Genomic DNA, 27,272 nt, shown 5'->3' on the forward strand with positions numbered 1-27,272 from the left:
CCCATCTTGGGAAATGACCAGCAATGTGCCTGCAGATTATCTGAATGACTGAGCTGGAATATAAGAGTTCAGCCAATCCCTGAGGTTCGCTAAACCAAAGTTGATCAGGGCTTTGTAAATTTTTTCAAGGGCATTGAACCTGGCTTGGTAGCAGATGGTCAACCAGTGCAGATGTTTGAACAAGGGGGTCACCTATTGTCGGCCAGGTGACCCAATCAGCAATCTGGATGCCACATCCTGCACCATCTGCAGCTTCCACACTGGGCCCAAGGGCAGCCCAACACAGAGTGCATGGCAGGAGCCCAGCCCCAAGGTTATCAGCACATGGACTGCAATGGTCAGGCTGCCCTAGTCCTAAACCCTATTAATTTCCAGTGTAGTTCAGTTTCACCTTCCAGTCCAAGCTGACCCCACCAGGCCTCACCAAAGCAGCACAGGGGAAACCAGGATGGGGGTGGAGTCGTGGCATTTCTTGGCAATGACATTTGGGCAAAAGGAAGGGGACTAAGCCACCACATACATGACCCAGCTTCACCAGAGTGCCAGTGTGGTGTAGGGCAGGGGTTGGCAAGGCTTACTGGGCACGGGCCAGATCACTCCTGTGGAGATCCTCCATGGGCCAGACCAGCGCAGTGCCATGCCAGAAATTGCCTCTGCGCATCTCTGCAGTGCCGGAAAATGCTTCTGCGCATGCCCAGATGCTGAAAATCACACCTGCACAGAAGCAATTTCTGGCACTGCGGACATGCGCAGAAGTGATTTCCGGCGTCTGGGCATGCGCAAACAAACAAACAAACAAACAAACAAACAAACAAACATACATATAATAATTCCACTTTTGTTAACATTGTTGAATGACTTCCTTGAATCCCCCTAGCTGAGTTTCCATATACTCCACTGTAGCAGTTTTCCAAAACTATTTTCACATAAAATTTACCTAATCAATTTACATCTTTCTTTCTTTTCATTTTAACATTAACCTAGTAATTTACAACATCAGTTGGTTTGGGGGCCGGTTAAATGGCCTTCGTGGGCCGCTTCTGGCTCGTGGGCCTTAGGTTGCTGACGTTGGGTGTAGGGGTCATATACATGCAATACATTAAAAATAAATAAATCCCGCCTCCACCTCTCACTCTCAGCCTCTCCACTTCTTCCCTTGGGACTTCAATCTGGTCTGGAGCGTCTTGGTTCAGCATCATGTACGCAGCGCCATCAGCTGTTGCTCGGTCGAGAGAGACACGTCGCACTTCTACTCCTGGGGAGCAAAGGGTCAAGGTAGTGTCATCTTAGAAGATACTGGGCTACCTGCAAGGAAAGGTCTGACCTGTTCAGCAGCCAAACAGACCACCCATTTAAAAGACAGTTGGAGAGGCTCACCTTCAAAGCTCATGAGAAAGGAAAAATCACATGTGGAAATGCAGGGGAAGAGAGTGTGATAGGAAAGCTGATGTGGAAGCCTGTGAGCCATTTCCCCTGAAAGGAATTCCTCGGGCATTTGGACCCAGAAAAAGTGGAGCCTATATTAGGGACACGGGTGGCGCTGTGGGTTAAACCACAGAGCCTAGGACTTGCCGATCAGAATGTCGGGGGTTCGAATCCCCGTGATAGGGTGAGCTCCCGTTGCTCGGTCCCTGCTCCTGCCAACCTAGCAGTTTGAAAGCACCTCAAAGTGCAAGTAGATAAATAGGTACCGCTCCGGCGGGAAGGTAAACGGCGTTTCCGTGCGCTGCTCTGGTTCGCCAGAAGCGGCTTAGTCCTGCTGGCCACATGACCCGGAAGCTGTACGCTGGCTCCCTCGGCCAATAAAGCGAGATGAGCGCCGCAACCCCAGAGTCGGCAACGACTGGACCTGATGGTCCTTTACCTTTTTTAAGAGCATATATCTAACCGTCAAGTCAGACTCAGCTGGCAGCAGTTGCAGCAAGGAAGGGGAGGCGAGAGGCTCTCCTGAATACAACCCCCTCCCCACACGAGAGCGCCTCGCTTTTCTCACTTAAAAACATCTCTGCACATCTATGAGCAGGGAAAGGGCTTCTACATGTGTGGGCCCAATAACCGTTAACCCCATAACAAATTTAGAAATTAAGTTATACCAGATGACATAAGTTTTTTCCAATTCATGCATTGTTAGTCTAACAGTGGGGGGACAGAATTCTGCTCAATATTTCACTTGGTAGGTCTGCCCTAGCAAAGTAGCCTTGCTTTGTACTCAAGATCTCTTCTTCCCACTGACCACCCTCCCCTATCCACTTTATAAATAATTGGGGCAAAAATATGTTCCTGCTGTGACTTAGCCTCAGAAAAATGCTTGCTTGCGGAGGAAAAACTTTCCTCTTTTTGTGAAGATAAGTAAGTTATGCGCTTTGCCCTTGAGTATAATCTGCACATTTTTTATCTGCAATCAGTGTCATTTTCTTATCATAGCTCAAGATAAATTGCAAAACCAAAGAACTCAGTATCTCCTCTTCCACACGGCGCCCTCTTGTGGCACCTGCGTCAAACGTCACCATCCTGGCTGATCTTCAAAACGTTGTTGGACTACAACTCCCATTGGCCATGCTGGCTGGAGCTGATGGGACTTGTAGTCTAAAACACTTAAGAGTGTGTTAAATAGGAGGCCATTTGTGGCTGCAGATCATTGCTGTCACCCAGCTCTAACCTGCAGGCTGAAAATGGCCTGTTACAATAGCCTGAAATCCTGAGGCTTAAGAAAGCACAGCCTACTTGAGAACAGGCTGAGAAGAGCTGTTCTTTGGCTGCTGGGTCAGGCCAAAGGCACAGGAGCCTATTCATAGGGGCCATGGGGGCTTCGGCCCCCAGAAAAAAAAATATTTGAGGGGCCAGGCCTCCACAAAGTGGATGGACATTCCCATTCAAATGGTGTGTACGCACTGCGTCATGTAATCAGTTATGCAAGGTGGGGCTTATCTGGCCCCCCCACAATATTTTATTCAAGTTGGCACCCCACCCAATGGTCCATCTAGCCCTGTTCCCACAGCAGCCAATCAGATGCCTTAGTAGGGAACCCTTGAGCAGGATCCAAGCACCAGAGCAGTGTGTGTGAGAGTGTGTAGGAACTAACCTACCTCACAAAGGCAATTATTTATAGTAGTTGCTCCACCTACGCTTCTGGCATGTGGCCCTCAGAAGGCTAGCCAGAAGGAATGTTGGCCCCCAAGCTGAAAAAGCTTCCTCACTCCTGCAGCCTTCATGTAAGATTTAGGTTTGGTGAGGCCCTGAGCTCCTGAAGGTAATGGGGCCCTTGATATGTCCAGCTGTCCTTTGTCAACAACAAATTGTCGCTGCTTTTTTGTGTTGAATATATGCTATACGGTTAATTAATGGACTTAATAGGTATCTCACACCATTTGCATGTAACAAAATATGCATTTTATCAAAGTAATGGTTGAATTGAAATACAATTAATAAAAAGTATATTAATAGTGAAATACAATTAAGAAGTAGTATATTAATAGTGAAATAATTATTAAGCTCTAACTGTATGTAGGTTTTATTTTACTTGCTTTTTATCTCATATTTTGGAAATGTACACCCAGGGGTTTTTTTTCCTTTAAATTTTGGGAGGCCCCCAAGAGAGTGGGCTCTGGTTCGCCAGAAGCGGCTGAGTCATGCTGGCCACATGACCCAGAAGCTGTACGCCGGCTCCCTCGGCCACTAAAGTGAGATGAGCACTGCAACCCCAGAGTCGGCCACAACTGGATCTAATGGTCAGGGGTCCCTTTACCTTTTACCTTTACCTTTACTCTACACAGTACTGTGGGGGATGCACCACAGATTTGAGTAACAGCATTAGGATATTCACAGTTCTATTTTCAATTCCTTCCTACTGAATTTCTGGCATCACATTTGCTTTGACAATTCCCCAGGCTCTTCCTCCCCCTTGCAACCCAGAGCCTTGCTGCTACTCACCAACGTTCTTACTCCGGATGGTGACTTTGGGCCTCTCTGCACTCAGGAGCTGATGGAGGCTGGAAACCATCTTGTCCATGTTTTCCACAACTGTCATGGGTCCATCAAGGATCTGAGAAGCACAGGAGCAGCTGCCCAAACCTTATCATCATCATCATCATCATCATCATCATCATCCAACTTTGCCCATGGGCTTCCCTGGCCCTCCTCCCACAGGGAACTCAAGACCTACATTGGCTCCCAGGACATTTCTGAGCACAATTCAAAGTGTTGGTGTTGACCTTGAAGCCCTAAACGGCCTTGGTGCAGTATACCTGAAGGAGCGTCTCCACCTCCATCGTTTTGCCCGGACACTGAGGTCCAGCACCAAGGGCCTTCTGGCGGTTCCCTCCCTGCGAGAAGCCAAGTTACAGGGAACCAGGCAGAGGGCCTTCTTGGCAGTGGCACCCGCCCTGTTGAGCACCCTCCTGTCAGATATCAAAGAGAAGAACAACGACCAGACTTTTAGAAGACATCTGAAGGCAGCCCTGTTTAGGGAAGCTTTTCATGTTTGATGCATTACTGTATTTTAATATTTTGTTGGAAGCAAATAAATTATTATTATTATTATTATTATTATTACCCCACCCATCTGGCTGGGTCACCCCAGCCACTCTGGGCGGCTTCCAACAAAGATTAAAAATACATTAAAATGTCACACATTCAAAACTTCCCTGAACAGGGCTGCCGCCTTCTTCTTCCTCTTCTTCTTATTTTATTATTATTATTATTATTATTATTATTATTATTATTATTATTATTAATTATTGCACTCTTCCAATCTCTGAGGGGCTGCCCCATTGAAGAGAGCAAAGGCTGTTCAATGCATTGCTGGGGCTGGAACGAAACGGCCCCCGGGGTCCCTTCCAACTGTACGACGGTTCTATGATTCTATGACTCCTCTGCTGCTTAAGCTCCTGGAGGGTAGATTTCGGTCAAAGATTAGGGAAGCTTCTTGATAGCAGGGCGGGTTTAAGAATGGAGCCAGTCACACAGAGGGAGGTGGTATGAGGCGCCAGATAATCCTGATGGAAACGGAAGCAGAGTTTGCTTATTTGCCCCATGTCTGGAGCAGAAATCAATGAACATGATTGGTATTTGCCTTTTTTGCGTTCAGCCCGACAACGATATGAACCAATTGGGATTCCTGCATAGCAGGGGGTTGGACTAGATGACCCCGAGGATCCCTTCCAACTCTGCTGCCCTTTGATTCTATGAGCTGCCCTTCCAAACTGAATTGCGTTTCCTTGGATGTTGTGGAATAATGTAGTAAATCATGTAATAAAGTACATATTCAGTTGCGTAAAATTCTGCCCAGAAGCCTAACTGCTGTGAGCGTAGGTGTGATGCAACTCATTTAATTAAGGTGTGTACCCAGGGATATTTATTTCCTTATATATTTCTACCTTCCTGAAAATCTCCCAGCAGAGGCCAGACAACCATCTAGTGTTTGTTTATTTATTGTGTTTCTGTCCCACCTCCCCCCACCCCACCAAAAAAACCTCCAAGGAGTTCCAGGTATCCCCTCCGTGTTTAACCCCCCAACAACCGCCCTGTGAGGCCAGTGGGACTACAATACAATATCTTTATTGTCATTGTCCCATACAGAACAATGAAATTGAAAAATCTACATAAGACATTCAAAAACCCCTAAAAACTCTGAAACCCCATTTTAAAATACAACATACTCCTATAGAGACTCCTTATACTGCGTTTCAAACCAGAATTGCACTTGGGTAGAAACTGTTTCTCAGGCGGCTAGTCCTGGTCTTTATAACCCAGAAGGCAGAAGCTGGAAGAGATCATTTCCGGGGTGGGCACTATCCTGCGCTATCTCTGCATCTTTCTTATGGCCCCTGGAAGCGTAGATTTGATCCAAGGTGGGAAGAGGGCACCCAATTATTCTCTCCGCACTCTTCACAACCCTGGACAGCATTGTTTTTCCCCTGACTGTGCAGCTCCCAAACCACACACAGAGACCATAAGTTAATACACTCTCAACAGTACAATGGTCAAATGCCATCAACATTACTAAGAGGCCTGCATTGTGTTCCAAGGTCACCTCTGTCATCTTCATGGCCCTAGGGTCTCCCATGGGTACTGGTCTGACCACATACTCTCAAGGACAGGAAGGGATGGTGGACTATCAGGGCTGCTTCAGCTTTCTGGATTTCCTGCCTCAAACGCTGGGGCTCCCCCTTACTTCTAGGAAGCCATGATTTTACCGGCTTTATTTCGGACCACTCCTCAGCGTTCTGCTCCTCCAGGATTGCCCCGGCAACTGCCACGTAGTGCTGCCCCAGCTGCTCCAGCATTGCCAGTTCCTGCGGCTCGTTGGCATCTAAGTCTGAGACCTCCTTCAGGAGTTGCAAGATGCCCAGAAGAGCACCTGCCTCCAGAGATGGAGGCTCCACGTCCGTCAGGACAGTCTCCACCACCCCTAGGTAACCAGCGGCTACTGAAACGTCCACGCCTCGGGCTTCTGCCTGGAAGACACTCTCGGGAATCTGTAGCCAGAAACAAGACCCCCAGGTTAGAGAAGGGGGACTACCATATTTTTTGCTCTATAAGACTCACTTTTTCCCTCCTAAAAAGTAAGGGGAAATGTATGTGCGTCTTATGGAGTGAATGCAGGTTGTGCAGCTATCCCAGAAGCTAGAACAGCAAGAGGGGTTGCTGCTTTTACTGTGTAGTGGGCGATCCCGCTTGCTGTTCTGGCTTCTGAGATTCAGAAATTTTTCTTCTTCTTGTTTTCCTCCTCCAAAAACTAGGTGCGTTTTGTGGTCTCGTGCGTCTTATAGAGCGAAAAATACGGTAAATGGGGGCAGGGTGGGTGAAGGGGTTTGTGTGTGCCTCCCCTTTTGGAAAAATCCACTAAGATGTGTGTGATCTGCACACAGGTCTGTCTTAAGCATATGCGGTGCCAGGGTGCAAATATCCACCTGGTGTCCGCCCCCCAGGTTGCCCAGTCCCAGGCGCGCAGGAGGGCAGAGCTGGCCAGCCACCTCAGCGTTTCGCTGGCTCACTTGCCCCCACACTCACGGAACAAAGCCGCCTGCAGCAGAAGAGCCCACCGCGTCGCTCCAACTGGCAGGCGGGTTCTTCCCTGGACTCAACTCTTGGGCCCCAGGACTCTCAGCTTAGTGCCCCTGAGAGCCCAGCGCCCAGGTGCCCCGCACTCCTAGCACCTATGGGTAAGACGGCCCTGTCTGCACAAAGCCGTTTTTGAAGTATTTTTTAGTAGCAGTGCGTCCAAAAACTGTTATATGGGGACTTTAGGTTGGGAGTAGCACACAAGCTGAAGGCACTTTAGGGGAAAGTGTGTGGGGAAGCCACAAATCCAGGGGTTGGGGGAAGGAGGGGCAATGTGGAGAGGTGAGATGAGAAGATGTGCCACTAGATGCCTGTGCCCCACAACCAGACTTTAAGAAGCTTTGCCCACTGTGGGTCTCCTGAGAGAAGGCTAGACACTCATCACGTGTTCCCAGAGCTGTGGCTGAGTGAAAGAGCCCTGGCTTTGGGTGAGGAAGGTTCGAGATTCAGTCCCACCCCCCATCAACATCTCCAGGTAGAGCTACGAATGGCCCCTGCCAGAAATCACCCTGAAGGTGGGAATGTAAAAAAGTAAAAAACTTCTGGGAAATGATATATAATGAGATGAAAAAGATGTTGAAATATACATTCTTAAAAAAACCAGAAGCATTTTTACTTGGTATTATAGGTGAGGATATTAATAGACAAGATGTTAAATTGTTCTTATATGCAACAACAGCGGCAAGAGAAAGAATAGAGATATTAGTTATGAAATTTAAAGGTAATAGTGAAAGTAAGAAATGTATATTAAGTGAATAGATTGGAAAATTTTCAGATGTGATTGGTGGAAGTCAAAAAAAATTGTATAAGATGTAAGAGTATGTTTAATTATTGGATCTTCAAGTCCAACCCAAATTCTCCCAGAAACCAACTTCCCCACAGACTCGCCTAGGAAACACTTGGGGGCCGTGAGAAAAGGCTCCAGGCCCACGAGGCCTGGCCAGCAACACAGTGGTGCTGGGCCACAGGTGGAAGCCCTCAGGAGTCTGGGATGAGGGCAATGCTTTACTCACCACTGTCGCATTCGCTCGCGCATTAACCTGAGCTATGAGCTGTGGAACAGGTTTCGACTCTGCTTTCTTCAACTGCAAATAAAGATCTGAGGGGAAAACAACAGACATGCAAATGGAAGGTTGTGTTAGAATTCCTGCTCCACAATTGCAGTCATGGGATTGTTGTCTATCACATGACGGTGTATGTTTTGACTCCACAGAGTGGGAAGTGACGGCGACAGGATGTTTGTGTTCCTGTGTTCCGTGAAGTGGGACTATTGTCCTTTGTTCTTTTTCTCTTTGCTGTCTGATGCTAGAGAGAGAGGGAGCCATGCCGCAGTGCTCCGTGTGTGTGTTTACATGTAAATAAAGTCGATTAGCCAAAATGCTGAGTTGCTGAGGTCTGTCACGCATGATGCGCAAACTCTGCGGATCCCTAAGTGTGCCGGTGTTGCTTGGCATCAGTCGCTGTGATGTTTGGGCAGAAGAAAGCTTTTGAAGCTCCCGAACGGAAGACCAGGAGGGAGGGAACATGCCAGTCGGGCACATGTCTCTGCCAGGGTCCTACTCGAGTGTAGGCTGAACTCCTGACAGGTTGTGGAAGGTGGTTTACAAAGTTAGTACCTTGCCCATTTCATGGAGCCAGGCAAAAACATTCCTCTTCCACCAGGGCTTTGGCTGATTAAGCCATCTACGGCCTTTTAAGTGTGATAGCGGGGGAGGGGTGTTGTTGTTTTGCTATTATTCTATGTAATTTGTGTTTTCATGTTGCATTTTCATGTTGTAAACTGCCCTTCAGATGCAGGATGGCATATAAATTTTAATAATAATAATAATAATAATAATAATAATAATAATAATAATAATAATTCTTTCCACAGCCTTGCAAGGTAGACAAGGTCAAAAGAGAGCAACTGGCCCAAAGTCACCCAGAGCACTTTGTGGTCAAGGGGGGAGTTGAACCGGTGTCTCTCAAGGCCCCAGTCTGACACTCTGGCCACAAATCCAGGCTGATCCAACAGCTGGAGATACCAAAAGGACCCCTTCTTCCCTGGAAACCAACCCAGTGATGAAGACCTGCTTCAGAGGCGCAGTTTCCTTGCTGAACAAGGCATGGCAGGGCCTTCCCAGTGCTGGCTCCAAAACCTTGGAACTCTCTTCCAGAGGAAGTGGAATCTGACCCCTGGCTCCCAGCCTTGTGGCACTTTGGCATGAGATTGAGGAACATGAGCATTTATATAAATAAATATTCAATTATCGTGATCAAATAAACATTCCCATTAATAAAAAGTGGCTTGTGTTTTAATTAAGGGGAAGAAGGGGTGAACCACTCTGGTAATTGTAGCTCTGTGAGAAGAATGGGGTCTCTTGACAACTCTCAGAACTCCCAGTGGACTACAGTTCCCATTATTCTTATTTTTGGGGGGTGCTTTTAATGCACTGTGCAGATGGGACCATACTGACCAAAGTAAGAGTCACACCTGTTGCTCCACCCACTTCCCTCTGGCCCACCGATTGCTGGCACAAAGGAATGGGGACCGTGGGCCACAGTTTGAGCCTGGAGATAAGGATAGTCAGAACCGCCATACCTTTCTTGTAATGGCAGACAAAAGGCAGCATCTGCAGGCAAGGAGCATAAGCGAGGCTTCCCTGGACGACCTGAAACATTCGGCATTCCTCCACGGGCCCTGGGAGAGAATAATAATAATGATAAAATTTTATTTATATCCCGCCCTCCCCAGCTGAAGCCGGGCTCAGAGCGGCTAGCAATAATAAAAGTAACACAGCATTCTAAAATCAATTCATTCTAAAATCAATTCAAAATCAAATTAAAGGCAACCATTGGGCTAGAAGAAGAACAGCACTCTCCATCTACTAGATGTTTTGGGAAATTGTTTGTTTGATTGCTTTCTATAGGTCGGGCCAACCCTCGAAGCATCATCACCAAATTCGGCAGGGGGTTTCCTGAGGGCGGAGTTGGCAGACTCTGCCAACGTCCTGGATTCTAGGTGCCGCTTTGAATCAAGACATCAGACCAAAACGCGACTTTGGCATGAGTTTACCCAATTTTGGTGTCATGGGTCCCAAATCACGCTATTTTTAGTTTTAAAAACTCCCAGGCAGCGCCAGGAACTCGCTGCTACTAGGTCCTTATAAAGTATCTTAATTCCACCCAGCTCTCCTGTTGATGCGTTTGCCCCATCTACCTGCCACCCCTCCCCTTCCCCACTGCCTCCAGGTAAGTGGCATTGACTCAGTCGTCATGAGGTCTGGTCGCAGGTATCGCCCCTCCCTGCCATCTGCTCCTGCTTCACACAGTTTATTCAAAATACACTCTGCCATTTGTGTACTTGCAGGTAGCCGAGTCACACAACCTGATCGCCATGGACTTCTTCAACCTTTGGAGAAAGAAGACCCCGGCAGGTATCTACCTACCTACCTCAACAAGCCCATTTTGCAATGGTGAGAACTGGAGACCCAAGAGAGTTCAAAGCCCTTCCAGCCCAAGATGCCTCCTAAACCAGGGAGGAGAACCTGTGGCCCTCCAGTTGGGACTACAACTCCCATCATCACTGGCCACGGTCTGCAGGCCACAGGGATCCCCACCCCTGTCCTGGGGGCAACTTCCTCCCCTGCCCCCCATCCAATATAGGCAAATAACCAGCCACACCAACTGAAAACAGGGACATGCAAATGAACCAGCTCATCACAGACCAGATTCAGACGGCTGGTGCAGTCACAACCCGAGAGCGCTTTACCTGGGCAGGTGAGCTGCACTGTGGCCTGCTGGATGCTGGCTTCCACCTCTAGGATGTCGCTGCTCCAGGCAAACAGGAGGCTCTCTTGGATAGGGATGCAGGAGCGGACTTTCTCCACCTGCTCCCTGCTGAGGACCCTCCGCCAAACATGCAAACCAGTGAGGTTCCCGCTGAAGGACTCTTTCTCCTTGAAGGCCCCACCCAGGGAGTCCTGGTCTTGCCCGATAATGAACATCCCGTGGCCATCCACAGCATGGGAGGCTGAAAGGCCTGTGGCGGAGGCCTTCTCCTTCCCGTCAGCGTGGATGGCCCATGCCCCATTCTGATGCTGCCATGTGACACAGAAGTGGTGCCACTGCCCATCGGCACGGAAAACGGGCAGGTACGGGGAGTGGTGCCCATGGAGGATGATGGCAAACCGGACAAAGCCATCCTCGTCGACAAAGCCACGCAGCTGGAACTCGTTGATGAAAGCCGGGACCGCGTAGGAGAAGACAGTGGAGATCTCCACAGCCTCAGGGTCCCACTGGACGTGGGCGCAGGCACTCACGGCAGGCATCTCTGGGAAGTCAGCTAAGACCTTCACAAACTTGGTGTCCGTTTTGTTCTTGAAGACCAGGATTGGTGCAGAGATGTTTCCTGGGGGTGGGGGAGAGAGAGGGGGATGTGACCAAGGACTGTGAGGGGAGAGACTCCATCAGGCAAGGCCTCTTTCCGCCTGCCTTGCTCTACCCTCCAACCCTGGGAGTCCTCATAAGGGAGCTGGTCCTGAAGGAAGAACTGTGAGGGGAGAGACTCCATCAGGCAAGGCCTCTTTCCACCTGCCTTGCTCTACCCTCTGCTTCTCAATGTGTATTGTATTGTTCTATGTACTGTGGCTTGCCGTTGTTTTATTGATTATCGTTGGATGTTGAATGTTACTGTTTTGATGTGGGTGGCCTCTTTTAAAGTTCTGTTTTATTATCACACGTGCTCTGCCCTCCACGCTTGGGGGCAGCCATTCTTCTGAATACCAGTTTCTGGGAACCGCAGGCGGGGAGGGAGAGGCCTCTGGTCCCATGTCCTTCTCCCTGGTTTCCCACAGGCGTCTAGGTGCACATGGTGCTGTGAGAGCCGCTTGCTGGACCAGGTGGGCCATTACCTGATCTAGCAGGCTTATCTTAGGTTCAATAGGGCAGCGTATCTCTACTCACGCCTCTGCTTCTGCTTCTGCAGGAACACCTCCCGGTCATCCAGCCAGACTGCGCTCTGGACTTGGTGGGACTGCAGCTTCTCCCCAAGAGATGCCAGCTCAGATGGCAACCGAGCGAAGCGCTGCTGGCAGTACCCGTCTGCATGCCACCAGTCCTGCAGGATGGGCACGTATTCATACACGTCTCCCAGCATCTCAATGATCCGGGGGACGGAGCCAGGATCTGTAGGGGAACCACAGGGAGGGAAAGATAAAGTAGCTGCTGTGACTGCAGGGCGTTGGACTAAATGACCCTCCAGGTCCCTTCTGATTCTAGGATTCTGGGATGGAAGAGAGTTCAACTTCCTCGGCCCAGAAGTCCCTTGGCTGGCATCATTTTATCATTCGTTTTATCCAAAGTGCTTTTACCCTGCTGTTCAGCTGAAAAAACTTCCAGAGTGGCCAACAAATCAAGAAAAAACCAAGATAGTCCCTGCCCTTGAAACTGTCCCAGAAACTCCAGCGGGTGCAGAATGCCGCGGTGAGACTCCTTACGGGGTCCCTGCCATGGGAGCATATTCACCCAGTGCTTTACCAGCTGCACTGGCTCCCGGTGGAGTACAGGGTCAGGTTCAAGGTGCTGGTTTTGACCTTTAAAGCTCTTTGTGGCTGAGGGCCCTCGTATTTACGGGACTGCCTCTCCTGGTCTGCCCCGCAGAGGACCTTAAGGTCCATGAATAACCATAGTTTAGAGGTCCCAGGCCCTAAGGAAGTCAGACTAGCCTCAACCAGGGCCAGGGCCTTCTCAGTGATGGCTCCGACCTGGTGGAATGCTCTCTTCCAGGAGACCAGGGCCCTGCAGGATTTAACCTCCTTCCGTCAGGCCTGTAAGACAGAGCTATTCCGCCTGGCCTTTAATTTGAATTCAGCCTGATCTTTTATTTCCCTTCTCTTTCCTCCCCATCCTCTTTTACGAAGATTAGCCGTTCTGAGACCCCACAGCTAATTCTCCCCTGGCCTCCTCATTGGCCCAAGTAGGACCAATTCAGCCAGCTAGCCCTGGTGACTATCTAATGCTTATTTCCTCTAAATTTATTTTTGATTTTTGAATTTTATTGTTATTCATGTTTTTATACTGTATTTTATGCTGCTTTTATAATTAAGTGTTTTAAATTTGTTATTAGCTGCCCTGAGCCCAGTTTTTGAACCGAGAAGGGCGGGGTATAAATAAAAATTTATTATTATTATTCTTAAAAGGAAAAAAGGGTCAGGAGGGATGATGAAAACTCAAACTCCAAATTCTTAATGTAATATAAGGACCCGCTTGGATGAAAATGGACTTCTCTCAGTCAAAAACAAAACAGAGCGGGCTTTGGTAGCCCCTGAGAAATAACCTGGACGTGAGTTTTACATGGCATACAAACCCGGACTTGGTTTTGCCTCTCATGGACGGCACTGTCCAGTTCAGGGAGGATGTTTCTCCTCTGCCCTGTCCTGCAGCTGGCACTGCAGGGAGCCAGAGTAGGTGGCCATTTGGGTCCCTTACAGATTGACAACTATGCGTCTGTTACTACAACTACAATTAATCCAGAAGGCGGCAGCTAGACTGGGGACTGGGGGAAGCCGCCGAGACCACATAACACCAGTCTTTAAAGACCTACACTGGCTCCCAGCACGTTTCCGAGCACAATTCAAAGGGTTGGTGCTGACCTTGAAAGCCCTAAACGGCCTCGGTCCAGTATATCTGAAGGAGCGTCTCCACGTTCCATTGTTCTACCCAGACGCTGAGCTCCAGCTCCGAGGGCCTTCTGGAGGTTCCCTCACTGCGAGAAGCCAAGTTATGGGGAGCCAGGCAGAGGGACTTCTCGGTAGTGGCACCCTCCCTGTGGAACGCCCTCCCACCAGATGTCAAAGAGAAGAACAACTACTAGACTTTTAGAAGACATCTAAAGGCAGCCCTGTTTAGGGAAACTTTTAATGTTTGATGCACTACTGTATTTTAATATTTTGTTGAAAGCTGCCCAGAGTGGCTGGGGAAGCCTAGCCGGATGGGTGGGATATAAATAAATTATCATTATTATCATTATTATTATTTACTTTCCTGCAGTGCACACACAATGGGGATTCCAGGCCCAAATATTATACACTTGATCTTAGCCAAAAGGCCGAGAAGCGATATTATATATAAAAAATTAAATGCATTAGTCATTTTTTTTTGCCATAGCAATAACAAAGTGATTTACCAGAAAAAAATACCTACCTACCTAACATAAAAACTGAGAGTGAGGGATACATTAAAACATCCCACCCGTTCTAAATGTTCATAGGTAGTGTTTTTGTCCAGCACCAAGGATATGAAATGAAGGCTTCCCCAGGAAGAGCATTCCACCAACAGGGAGCCACCACCAAAAAGGCCCTGTTCTCCTGTTGCCACCCTCCAGAGCTCCCATGGAGGTGGCACCTGGAGAAAGGCCTCAAGTGTCCATCACAAGGTCTGGGTCAGCTCATATGGGAAGAGGCAGCCCTTGAGGTACTGTGGTCCTGAGCTGGTCCTACAGGTCAAGACCAGCACTTTGAATTGGGCCCTGGAAATTAACTGGTAGGTGGTGCAGTTGGGCCAGAATTGGTGCCCCGTGCTCAGAATGTCTTGCCCCAATGAGGAACTTGGATGCTGACTTCTGCAAATAAACGCACAGAAGCACAAATCAGGATACTCACCCCTTGCAGTGCGGTTTTCAGCCGGTATGGCGAACGCCAGTGTGCTTCTCGGGAGAATGCCAACCTGTGAAGGAAACTCAGCTGCTGTGTTTTGGAGCAGGCCTCTCCCAGGTAAGACCAGTACCACCCCCTCCCCCTTACAGAAGAGACATTGGTGGAGACTTTCCCCCATCCTCTCAGTCATCAGCCAGCAATCTGCATGGCAAAGGAATGGGTGAACAGCAATGGCAATTCCTTCCTTCCTTCCTTCCTTCCTTCACTCATTCACTTACTTACTCACTTACTTACTTACTTACTGCATGTTTATACCACTTTTTCCTGTATATTACCCAACACTCCTCAGTTCATCTCCACAACAACCCTGTGAGGCAGGTTGGACTGAGAGGCAGGGAGTGGCCCAAGGTCCCCAGGTGAGCTGCATGGCAGAGCAGGGGGATTCAAACCTTGGTCTTCCAGGTCATAGTACAAGACTCTAACCATTACAGTGCACTGCCTTATTTGTGGATGGGTAGGAGATTAGCCCTCATCAATATGGTCAATGAAAGTGCTGAAGGAAATGCTTTGAATGAAGTGCCTCTGAGCAAAGTGTCCTTCAGTGGCTTCCAGGTCAAGTATCACCCACCTGCTACTGTAAAAGGCTAAAGCTGTGCCAGTTTAACATATATTTAAGCCTTAATATGTATTTAAGGGATGCGGGTGGCGCTGTGGGTTAAACCACAGAGCCTAGGGCTTGCCGATCAGAAGGTTGGCGGTTCGAATCCCTGTGACGGGGTGAGCTCCCGCTGCTCGGTCCCTGCTCTTGCCAACCTAACAGTTCAAAAGCACGTCAAAGTGCAAGTACAGTGGTACCTTGTGTTAAGTACTTAAGTCATTCCAGAGGTCTGTTCTTACCCTGAAACTGTTCTTAACCTGAAGCACCACTTTAGCTAATGGGGCCTCCTGCTGCTGCCGCGCTGCTGGAGCACAATTTCTGTTCTCATCCTGAAGCAAAGTTCTTAACCCGAGGTACTATTTCTGGGTTAGCGGAGTCTGTAACCTGAAGCGTATGTAACCTGAAGCGTATGTAACCTGAGGTACCACTGTAGATAAATAGGTACTGCTCAGGCAGGAAGGTAAACAGCGTTTCCGTGCGCTGCTCTGCTTCACCAGAAGTGGCTTAGTCCTTCTGGCCACATACCCGGAAGCTGTCTGCAGACAAATGCCGGCTCCCTCAGCTCATAGAGTGAGATGAGCACACAACCCCTGACTAGACTTAACGGTCAGGGGTCCCTTTACCTTTACCTTTAAGCCTTAATTGTCACTGACTAATTCTTGCATCTCCTTGCCCTTCTGCCCCCACCATACTGCTTCCGCCAACTAAGATTTCAATTCAGGCACCTGGCAAAGTGAGCTGGAGTCGCAGCAATAAATTTCTTGGCCTTTATGGTTCCACAAGACTTTCAGATTGTTCCTCCGAGTCACAACTTTGCCCCCTGCCTTCTAGACTTGTGCCTCACTCGGCTAAGTGCTTGTGTGAACAGGACAGAGCCATGGCTCTCCAATCCGCAGGGCTGAACAGCACTTGGGGACGCAGGTTGATAAACTGTCCAAGATTTATGGCTTTATCTGCTGTGGCAAAAACAGTCCCTTGCTGCAGCTTTTTTAATGGGCAAATTTATTAGGACACCAGCTTCTGTGGGTCAGCATCTGGGGCAGGCATGCAGGGGCAGGGCCCCACTCCGCAGAGGGAGCCAGTTAGCAGGTCGGACAAGGACCTGGGAGGCCAGGCTTCAGAGCCCTGCTCCCCCATGAAGCTCCCCTGGGGGGGCAGTCTCTGCCTCTCAGCCTCGCCTACCTGGCAGGGCTGTTTTGTGGATGAGGGCCTTGGGGGGACATGAATGCAAAGAGTAAGGACAGCAAAGCGCTTTTTGGAAAGTAGGGCAGAACCACTGAGGAACATTGGGCCAGTCACTGCTTTTCAGCCTAGCCTACCTCACAGGGCTGTTGTGAAGATTCAAATAGGAAGAGGAGGACCATGGACACCTCCTTGGGGTTCATGGAGAAAAAAGGTGGGATATAAATGTAGTAAAAATATTTTTTGAAGCAAGTAAGGTAATACACATAAGCACCTTAGAAGACCCCTCCTCACCCCACTCAGTAAGACCGGGAATGACTTAACTGCAGCCTTTGCAGACTAGAATCTCTGGAGGTTGATGGCAAACATTTGTTGACCTTTAAGGCAGGCAAGCTTTGTCTTGGTTGTTACCCGTCCTCCAAACCTCCACATCAGAGCATGGTAAAGGGACCCCTGACCATTAGGTCCAGTCGTGGCCAACTCTGGGGTTGGGGCGCTTATCTCGTTTTATTGGCCGAGGGAGCCAGTGTACAGCTTCCGGGTCATGTGGCCAGCATGACTAAGCCACTTCTGGCGAACCAGAGCAGTGCACGGAAACGCCAGTTACCTTCCCGCCGGAGCGGTACCTATTTATCTACTTGCACTTGGACGTGCTTTTGAACTGCTAGGTTGGCAGGAGCAGGGACCGAGCAACGGGAGCTCACCCCGTCGCGGGGATTTGAACCGCCGACCTTCTGATCGGCAAGCCCTAGGCTCTGTGGTTTAACCCACCCGCATTCCACATCAGAGCATGAGGAGGGGCCAAAGGAGGACTATCTAGACCAGCAATCCTGTTCTCACAGTGACCAACCCATTGCCTCTTGTTGCGGGAAGCCTGCAAGCAGGACCGGAGCGCAAGAGCACTCTCTCTTCCCGTAGTTTCCAGCAACTAAAATTCAGAATCCTTGCTGCTTCCAGCTGTGGAGGCAGAGAAGGGCCCCTGAAAGTCCACCACTTCACGAATTGGTCCAGTCCGTGACCCACGGGAGCCTTGAACGGGAGACCGGTGCCCCCACCCAGCCATTGGGCAAAAGGATCGCCGCCTGCCTGCCCCCCCGCGACCACCTCCAGCAACTTTACCAGCAGTCCGAGAAGCAGAGAGCCAGGCGCCGAGAGTCTGCAGACCATACCGACCAGCTTGCCAGATTTCATTCTCTGCGTGAGGGAGAGAAAACCCCTTAACTCTGGGCACCCCGAGGCTGTACAGAAGGGGAGAAGGACCTGGGCTCCAGGGAGGGGGGAGGGGTGCTGTCTCGGTGGACCCAGGTCTCAAAACGCAAGAGGCGACCCAAATGCACCAGAGAGGCTCAGTTTCAGAGCTCTCTGGAAGATGGAGAACCTGCCAACAGAGCGTACCCCCCGCGGCCCTTTCTAAATGTGGTTTGGCGCGCTTGTCTGAGCCACCTGGGCTGCTTCACTCTTCCTAGGCAGCGGTTGGCACCTCGCGGGCAGTGGAGGGCAGCCGCTGGCCCTTGAACAGAAGCTTGATTCCGCCCAAGTGTCTCCTGTCCATCTTTCCTGGGGCTCTGGAATCCCACAGCTCCCCACAACTCTAGCGCCCCGGGAGGTGGGTTATGCGTTATCCTTCCTCACTCGCCACGGTCGACGACTGCTTTGAGGACCGTGTGCCCGGCGCTGCGCAAAGGGGGCCGTCGGAAGGGCCCTTAAAGCGGGCGGCCGGCCGCCCCTCGGCTCTTCCGAACATGCAGAGCCTCTGCTTAAACCCCGACAGCGCCCGACCCGTCGAAGCACAGGGAACTCCGTGGGGGCGCATGGAAATACAGGGAGGCGAGCGCCCCCAGGACGCCCCCAAGCGCCCCATCCCCGACTCACCTGTCCACCTGGGAGCGGGGAGGCGGCCCGGCCACCCTCATGGTCGGTGTCACTCAGCGCACTGCGCTGTTGAGCAGAGAAGGTCCTGAAAGCGGGGAAGCGCCCGGGATGCAAACTGCTGTAGCAGAGGCGCACCCAGAGAGGCCAGTTCTGCTCTCTACACCGCCGCCGCCCCCTCCTCAGGCACTTTGCCCAAAGGGGGCCGGCAGAGCCCCGCCCAGCCTGGGCACAAAAGCCTCACCCTCCCTCTCTCTGGGAAAGGGCCCAAGCCCGGGAGGGGGAGTATGATTCACCCAAAGTCGGAGGGGGGGGGGAGAGATGGAAGGACAGCCCGTTCTCAGGCCCCCGTTCTCGGCGCTGTTTTGAAGAAGAAAAGCCCTAAAAATTCTCCCCACTAATGAAGTCGTTTTTAAAGAGCCATGACAGGGGCTTAGGAGAGATTTCAGAGAACCTTAGAATTGTGAGGTTGGGAGGTACCCTAAGGGTCATCTAGACCAACCCTGTGCAATGCAGGAATCTCAGCTAAAGAATCCCTGACAGGTGGCCATGGGCATAGATGGGTGGGGCAGTTGCCCCCCTTCTAGAGCAAGTAAAGCCAGCGTGGTGTAGTGGTTAAGAGCGGTGGACTCATAATCTGGTGAACTGGGTTTGCTTCCCCGCTCCTCCACATGCATCTGCTGGGTGACCTTGGGCCAGTCACACTTCTCTGAAGTCTCTCAGCCCCACTCACCTCACAGAGTGTTTGTTGTGGGGGAGGAAGGGAAAGGAGAATGTGAGCCGCTTTGAGACTCCTTCGGGTAGTCATAAAGCGGGGTATCAAATCCAAACTCTTCTAAAGCAATAGAAATGCTTAACTAACTGACCAATCACATCGGTTCTGCCCCCACCTAACAAAAGTACTAAAAGGTAAAGGGACCCCTGACCATTAGGTCCAGTCACGGACAACTCTGCGGTTGCGGCGCTCATCTCGCTTTACTGATAGGTATATGTTACTTTTCTAAGCTAAGTCTGCCTTCTGGGATCCAATTGTGAACAGAATGATGCGTGAGTAAACCTTTTTATACTTTTATAGAATACTGTGTCATGTCTTATCTTTTAGGAGGGAATAAGGGGAAAATACCAGAACAGTTATTACAGAGGCTTTAGCGAGCCTGAGCAAATGCATCCGCTGAGTTTTAAAAAAAGGGAATGTTACTCTGCTAAATTGTGAACTTGTTAACACAAGTTGGAAAGGCTATAATCAGACAATATATCCTCTCCTTTCCTGCATCCCTGAACATTCCCACACTTTCGTCCACCCCCATGACCTAGAACAACAGCCAGAGTTGTATGTAAGTGAGCTGGGCTAGGAGCAGGACGGAAGCTGGAGACCTAGAGACATGCTTGCTCTGGGCTGGATCAAAAGCTTTGATTACTGTCTTTTGTTTTGTAGTTGTCTGATAGTTGCTCATACATAACGGAGAAGGAAGATCTGTTAATTCTGCGAGCCCCTCCATCTTACGCTCAGGTTGCATAGATGTGTAAATAAAACCATATGTTCTAAAGACACCACAGTCTCCACTGACCTTCATTCTGGGGAAACAAAACCAGCCTAAGCACCTGGAACCCCTGGATTCTCTCATCACTTGTAGATTGGGGTGGCCTGCAACAGTTTGCATTGAAAAACCTCTGCAGGATCCTGTCTGGGGCCAAGCCTTGCTTTGGAAATGCCAGCTTTGGTGTCCCTGTTAAGTAGCAGTGGACACTGGCAGAAAGCAAGAATATACACTGGGGAAGTATTTCTCAAGTTTTGGGGAACTTTTCCCCAACCTACCTCCTCACCCAGAAGAAGAAGAAGAAGAAGAAGAAGGAAGAAAGAAAGAAAGAAAGAAAGAAAGAAAGAAAGCGCAAAGGTTGGATTTGCAGAGAACACTTCTTGCCATAGCCCAGTAATAAAAGCGTTTCAATGCCATATAAATGAAAATGGTGAGATTTTAAACAAGTGCTCCATTCAAAATGTTTAAAAAGTGTGAAAACAGGGTCCCTCAAGAGTTTCAGATTCAAGTGAGAGATCTGATAAAAATGCTCTCTCTCTCTCTCTCTCTCTCTCTCTCTCTCTCTCTCTCTCACACACACACACACACACACACACACACACTTCTGAATGCCTTAAGGCCAACGCCAAGAATTTCCCGTCTCCTCCGTCTCTGTCTTTCCCACAGTTGCCTCCCTTGCCACCCGCTCAATAGCAGCCAGCTCAGAAAAAGAGGGGTGGCTGGCGCTGTGCTTCTCCCCCCAACCCACGGGCAAACCACATTATTCCCCGTTTGAGGGAGACGTTCCCCTTTGAGACTCCTCCCGGAGGATGGGATGTTTGTGCTGCCCCTCAGACTGGTGGGCAACTGCCTTTGTCCTTCTGGGCCTCCGGATCCCTGCCCCCCCCCCCAGTACAGCAATAAATCTCTGAAAGAAAGGCGGGGGGAGGGAACCTGTGGCGCTGCCTTCCTTAGTCATTGCAGACGACTAGTGGATGGCTTCATGAGGAAACAATTCCACCTGAATGGCATGGCGAGGGTGGACAGCGGCTTTGGAAGCTGCAGAGAAACATCTGGCTGCTTTGGGGGAATCTATTGTGTAGGGTGGAGGGGCTTGCCCAGTTAATTCCCCAACCTAATTCTCCAGTTAGGTTTCTAAGTCACAGCTTTGGGTCCAGCTCAGAGCAAGAGACAGTCTTTTGTTGTTCCAGCTTCCAACATCCGCCAAAAGCCAGACACACAGTTCCACTAGGCCTATTGTTCCCCATTCTAGGATGACAGGGCGCCCAGCCAGAGGAGGCCACTCACTATCCCTCAGCCTAACCTACTTCACAGGGATGTTGTGAGGATGAAATGGGGAGGAGGAGAACCATGAGATCCTTGGAAGATAAAGGTGGTATATTAATGTAACTGGGACACGGGTGGCGCTGTGGGTTGAACCATGGAGCCTAGGGCTTGCCAATCAGAAGGTCGGCGGTTTGAATCCCCACAACAGGGTGAGCTCCCATTGCTCGGTCCCTGCTCCTGCCAACCTAGCAGTTCAAAAGTACGTCAAAGTGCAAGTAGATCAATAGGTACCACTCCGGTGGGAAGGTAAACGGCATTTCCGTGCGCTGCTCTGGTTCACCAGAAGCGGCTTAGTCATGCTGGCCACATGACCCGGAAGCTGTACGCCGGCTCCCTCAGCCAGTAAAGCGAGATGAGCGCCCGAACCCCAGAGTTGGTCACGACTGGACCTAATGGTCAGGGGTCCCTTTACCTTTTTATTAATGTAATAAATAAACAAGCAAAATACAGCAAAAAGAAAAAAGAGCATTAAAATATTTTTGGAATTAAAGACATTCTGAGGACCTAACAATAAGTGTGTTATGTTGCCAGTGTGTGTGTGTGTTTTTAAGTTGATGTGCGGAAGCGATTTTGCAGGAGGACTGCAGTGCCTGGGGGAGAGAAGCTGGATCTTTTGCACCACCGTCATGGAAGGATACAGAGAGACTCTGAACTCTACATCAGGCAGACCTATCTGAAATGAAGAGGACCTCTGGTGCCTCTGCAGCCTCTAAAATATCAAGAGCGGAGCTGTGATAGGAAAGAGGGAGAGGGGAGCTGGCAATTGTGTGAGTAAGTGCCAAGTGGCACCTGGTGCTTTCCAGCAGAGGGGGAGCCCTCCTTGAATCTGATGGGGGGGGGGCAAAGAGATCTGGGCCCCTAGGAGTTGGTGCCACCTTAATCTTTTGAAAAACAGGTGACTAAAGAATTCTTGTTGAGTTAGTCAGCAGGTTGGCCTTACGAAGAGTTATTATTGCTGTTGTTTTTCCATACGCTCACCTCCCGCCTTCCTGAGTCCTGGCGGATTGGGCTCATTGAGAGTCTAAAGCTGCCACCAATCAGATGCCTTTGGCTCCTCCGACAGATGACTGGTCTCTGAACCCTTGGCAACCGCTGTCTGGGCCAGCCAATCCCCAGTGGTTGTCACTCAGGTCCCTGTTTGCTCTTTGAATTCCTGCTCCAGGGATGCAATCTGGTGCCCAGAGCCCATCAGGGAGGGAGGGGGAGGCTGGTGTGCCTCACAAGAGGCTCTGCAGTGCATGGATGGGCAGCCCAAAGTGGGCATTTGAGAAGTAGCCTTACAGTAAGGTTATCAGATTTTTTTCAATGAATTCGAGGACACTTTTCAACTTCAATGGATTTTGCATGAGGACTGATCTGTAAATCTGGGGACTGTTCCTGGGAAACGGGGATGTCTGGTAACCTTAGGGTAAAGGTAAAGGGACCCCTGACCATTGTTGGCAAGGTGATGCCTCCGCTTTTTAAGATGCTGTCTAGGTAAGGTAAGGTAAAGGGTAAAGGGACACCTGACCATTAGGTCCAGTCGTGGCCGACTCTGGGGTTGCGGTGCTCATCTCGCTTTATTGGCCGAGGGAGCGGCGTACAGCTTCCAGGTCATGTGGCCAGCATGACTAAGCTGCTTCTGGCAAACCAGAGCAGCGCACAGAAATGCCATTTACCTTCCTGCCGGAGCAGTACCTATTTATCTGCTTGCACTTTGACGTGCTTTCGAACTGCTAGGTTGGCAGGAGCAGGGACCGAACAATGGGAGCTCACCCTGTCGTGGGGATTTGAACCGCCGACCTTCTGATCGGCAAATCCTAGGCTCTGTGGTTTAGACCACAGCGCCACCCGTGTCCTCTGGTAACCTTACCTTAAAGCAATATCCCTCATTTATGTTGGGACAGAGAGACAGAAGCCATCTAACGGGTCCTGCCCTTTTGCAACCTGCGCCCTGCTGACATCTTGGGCCAAAACTCAGACCTCCTCTCCCTCATAGTTGTCACCTGAGTGCAGCCATTACAGCAGAGGGAAAGATGGGAGGCAGCAGGGCTCAGTCCGTCCAGCTCCATCAAGCACCTCTGGCCCCAGAACTTTGCAAGCTGGTCATGATAGGTGTGGGATGTAATGTCAAGGACAACATTACCTGTTTTGCTAGAGTGGACATGCAGGGAATGTTGGTCCAGCCGGTCGAACTTCCTGTTACACCTGGCTGGAGCACCCTTCCTTTGCATGTGACTAGTAAGTGGGCATTAGTGATGTATGGAAGTGAGAGCTGGACCATCAAGAAGGCTGATCGCCAAAGAATGGATGCTTTGGAATTCTGGTGCTGGAGGAGACTCTTGAGAGTCCCATGGACTGCAAGAAGATCAAACCTCTCCATTCTTAAGGAAATCAGCCCTGAGTGCTCACTGGAAGGACAGATCCTGAAGCTGAGGCTCCAAGACTTGGGCCACCTCATGAGAAGAGAAGACTCCCTGGAAAAGACCCTGATGTTGGGAAAGATGGAGGGCACAAGGAGAAGGGGCCGACAGAGGACGGGATGGTGGGACAGTGTTCTCCAAGCTACGAACATGAGTCTGACCAAACTGCGGGAGGCAGTGGAAGACAGGAGGGCCTGGCATGCTCTGGTCCAGGGGGTCACAAAGAGTTGGACACGACTGAACAACTAAACAACAACAAATGTGGGGCGTACAGCTTCCGTGGAAGGAATGGAAAATCTCCCAAGCTGACAATGTGTGGGTGTCCAGTAGGGAGGAAAGGCACAGGTGGCCGCAGTTTCTCCAGGACAAGAAAAGTTATTTTTCCCTGCGAGGAAGAACCATGTGCAAATGCAGCCCCACAGTCAGATCCCAAATGTGTTGCGTTGTAGGACACAGAGGAGGAAAAGCAGCTAATTAGAGCCAGGGATCACTCTGTGGCAGCGTTATAGCCCCAAGCAGCAACCCAAAGCGTCACCTGGAAAGAAATCTCAAAGCAGCAGCAGCAGCTCTCTATGCAAGGCAAGGATTGCAGGCAGTTCAAAGTTCTTCCCTCTCTGCCACCAACACACACACACACACACACACACACACACACGGTTGTGGGTAGATTCTCACAGACTGCTTTTCACTTCTTCAGGAGAAAACCAAGTAGTTTGGAAGCATGCGTGGTTCTGTTTTGGGGTGCAAAACCCCAATCTCTGCGTGGCAGACACTCCAGGGGTTCCTATTTTACCCAGGGGTCAGTTTCCCTCGAATGAGGGTCAGCGGAGACTGTGGTGTCTTTAGGATGAATGGTTTTGTTTACACATATGTACAGCCTGGACATTTTATTTATTCCTTTTTCCATTAAAATGTATATACCTCTTGATTGTATGAAAAACCCCACCAAGGCCCTCAAAGCTGCTTACAAAACAAACAATGAAATTATTAGTAAAAACAATTAAAACATTCAAACAGTTAAAACCAGCAGTCAATTAAAAGCACCAGCAGCATTCTAGATATCTGGTAGGCTTGACTGAACAAAAACATTTTCATTTTAAATTTACTGCTTTTCTATCCCACTTTTCCTCCAAGGCAGCACACATAGTTCTCCCCCTCCCCATTTAAAAGCACTATGTCACCCACTTTAAAAAAAATATGAAAGCAGATAAAGCACAGACTTTTGCTGTTAGGAAAGTGATAGAGAATTTCCCTGAGTAGTGTAAGGAAAAACAAGCAAACAAATAATGAAGCCTGCTCATTGTCCTACTGTTGCCCTGTAAACAAATCAGAATGAAGGCTCATTAAAGATCAGACACATCATCTAACCTCCATGAAAGCTATATTGCAAGCAAATTAGGATCCTCAATAAAGGGGCCATCTATGCGAAACCCAAATGGGTCATTCCTGTGAAATATGACCTGCTAGAAACAAAATCCAAATTGAAAGGGTGTTTTGTTTTGGGGCACAAGAGGTGCAATGGATGGGGATGGGGCCACCTAGAAGCAAGGCCACCTGTGCACTCACACCATCCCAGACGCCATGTGCCATTCAACCTGGTGCAGGGCAGAACCAGGCCGCCAGACGGCCCCCCCCCCCCACAGAGACAAGCAAGAAGGACTCAGCGGCACGGCTGGGGCAGGGGGTATGCAGAGGCGGAAAGTGGCAAAGCAAGCTGCACATTGGAAAGGTTGTTGTTGTTTAGTTGTTTAGTCGTGTCCGACTCTTCGTGACCCCCTGGACCAGAGCACGCCAGGCACTCCTGTCTTCCACTGCCTCCCGCAGTTTGGTCAAACTCATCCTGGTAGCTTCGAGAACACTGTCCCACCATCTCGTCCTCTGCCGTCCCCTTCTCCTTGTGCCCTCCATCTTTCCCAACATCAGTGTCTTCTCCAGGGAGTCTTCTCTTCTCACGAGGTGGCCAAAGTCTTGGAGCCTCAGCTTCAGGATCTGTCCTTCCAGTGAGCACTCAGGGATGATTTCCTTCAGCATGGAGAGGTTTGATCTTCTTGCAGTCCATGGGACTCTCAAGAGTCTCCTCCAGCACCATAATTCAAAAGCATCCATTCTTCGGTGATCAGCCTTCTTTATGGTCCAGCTCTCACTTCCATAGATCACTACTGGGAAAACCATAGCTTGAACTATATGGACCTTTGTTGGCAAGGTGATGCCTCCGCTTTTTAAGATGCTGTCTAGGTAAGGTAAGGTAAAGGGTAAAGGGACACCTGACCATTAGGTCCAGTCGTGGCCGACTCTGGGGTTGCGGCGCTCATCTCGCTTTATTGGCCGAGGGAGCCGGCGTACAGCTTCCGGGTCATGTGGCCAGCATGACTAAGCCGCTTCTGGCGAACCAGAGCAGTGCACGGAAATGCCGTTTACCTTCCCGCCGGAGCGGTACCTATTTATCTACTTGCATTTTGACGTGCTTTCTAAGTGCTAGGTGGGCAGGAGCAGGGACCGAGCAATGGGAGCTCACCCCGTTGCGGGGATTCGAACCGCCGACCTTCTGATCGGCAAGTCCTAGGCTCTGTGGTTTAACCCACAGCGCCACCCGTGTCCCCTTCGCTAGGTAAGGCAAGCCAAAAAGAACAAGTGGCTAACCCAAAGTCACCTCTTGAGCTTTGGGGCTGAGCTTGGAGGGCCTAAAAGGATCTGGGAGTCTAACTCTATCGCAATAACACTATCCCTTTATTGGGTTTATAATGGCAAACCCAACCTTGCCAGTACATAGCACATAGTGGCAAGTGGCAAGTGAGCAAGGGCATGTGCAAAGGGAGGGTGTTGTAGGTGATCAAGGGGCTGGAAACCAAGCCTTAGGAGGGACAATTGAGGGAGGTGGGGATGTTTAGCCTGTGGAAGAGACGGCCGAGAGAGATGTTAGAGCTGACTTCAGATATCTGAAGGGCTGTCCCATGAAGGCAGAGCAAGCTGCTGCTTCTTTTTGCTGCTCCAGAGGGCAGGGCCCTGGACCTGGGACCTGGACCAACGGATTCAGAGGACAAGAAAGGAGATTCCAACTAAATATTAGGAAGAACTTTCTGAGGGTAAGAGCTGTCTGACAGTGGAATGGATATCTCCCAAGGTGGTGAACTCTCATTCATTAGAGATTTTAAAGCAGGAACTCTTTAGCTGTATTGCAGGGGTTTGGACTATATCACCCTTGGAGTCCTGTCCATGTAATATAATAATAATAATAATTTATTATTTATACCCCGCCCATCTGGCTGGGCTTCCCCAGCCACTTTGGGCGGCTTCCAACCAAATATTAAAATACAGTAATACATCAAACATTAAAAGCTTCCCTAAACAGGGCTGCCTTCAGATATCTTCTAAAAGTTTGGTAGTTGTTCTCTTTGACATCTGGTGGGAGGGCGTTCCACAGGGTGGGTGCCACCACCGAGAAGGCCCTCTGCCTGGTTCCTTGTAGCTTTGCTTCTTGCAATGAGGGAACTGCCAGAAGGCCCTCAGCGCTGGACCTCAGCGTCCAGGCAGAACGATGGGGGTGGAGACGCTCCTTCAGATATACTGGACCGAGGCCGTTTAGGGCTTTAAAGGTCAGCAC

At 49.9% G+C, this 27,272-nt stretch overlaps 1 protein-coding gene across 1 annotated transcript in view; it reads right to left on the minus strand.

The window, feature by feature from the left end:
* The window catches only part of ADGRD2 (adhesion G protein-coupled receptor D2), a 55,075-nt gene extending 36,494 nt beyond the window's left edge, over positions 1-18,581 (minus strand). Inside the window, exons 1-10 of the mRNA XM_053373727.1 lie at positions 18,409-18,581; positions 17,656-17,730; positions 14,703-14,766; positions 12,007-12,228; positions 10,814-11,452; positions 9,644-9,742; positions 8,076-8,161; positions 6,195-6,476; positions 3,931-4,042; positions 1,127-1,255 (exon numbers count right to left, since the gene is read on the minus strand). Of these exons, the coding sequence (XP_053229702.1) occupies positions 1,127-1,255; positions 3,931-4,042; positions 6,195-6,476; positions 8,076-8,161; positions 9,644-9,742; positions 10,814-11,452; positions 12,007-12,228; positions 14,703-14,766; positions 17,656-17,727 (1,705 nt within the window). The 5' untranslated portion in view covers positions 17,728-17,730; positions 18,409-18,581. The remainder of the gene's footprint in view (positions 1-1,126; positions 1,256-3,930; positions 4,043-6,194; positions 6,477-8,075; positions 8,162-9,643; positions 9,743-10,813; positions 11,453-12,006; positions 12,229-14,702; positions 14,767-17,655; positions 17,731-18,408) is intronic.
* Positions 18,582-27,272: the final 8,691 nt, after the last annotated feature.

This window comes from Podarcis raffonei, chromosome Z, assembly GCF_027172205.1.
Source record: "Podarcis raffonei isolate rPodRaf1 chromosome Z, rPodRaf1.pri, whole genome shotgun sequence".
Lineage (NCBI taxonomy): Eukaryota > Metazoa > Chordata > Lepidosauria > Squamata > Lacertidae > Podarcis > Podarcis raffonei.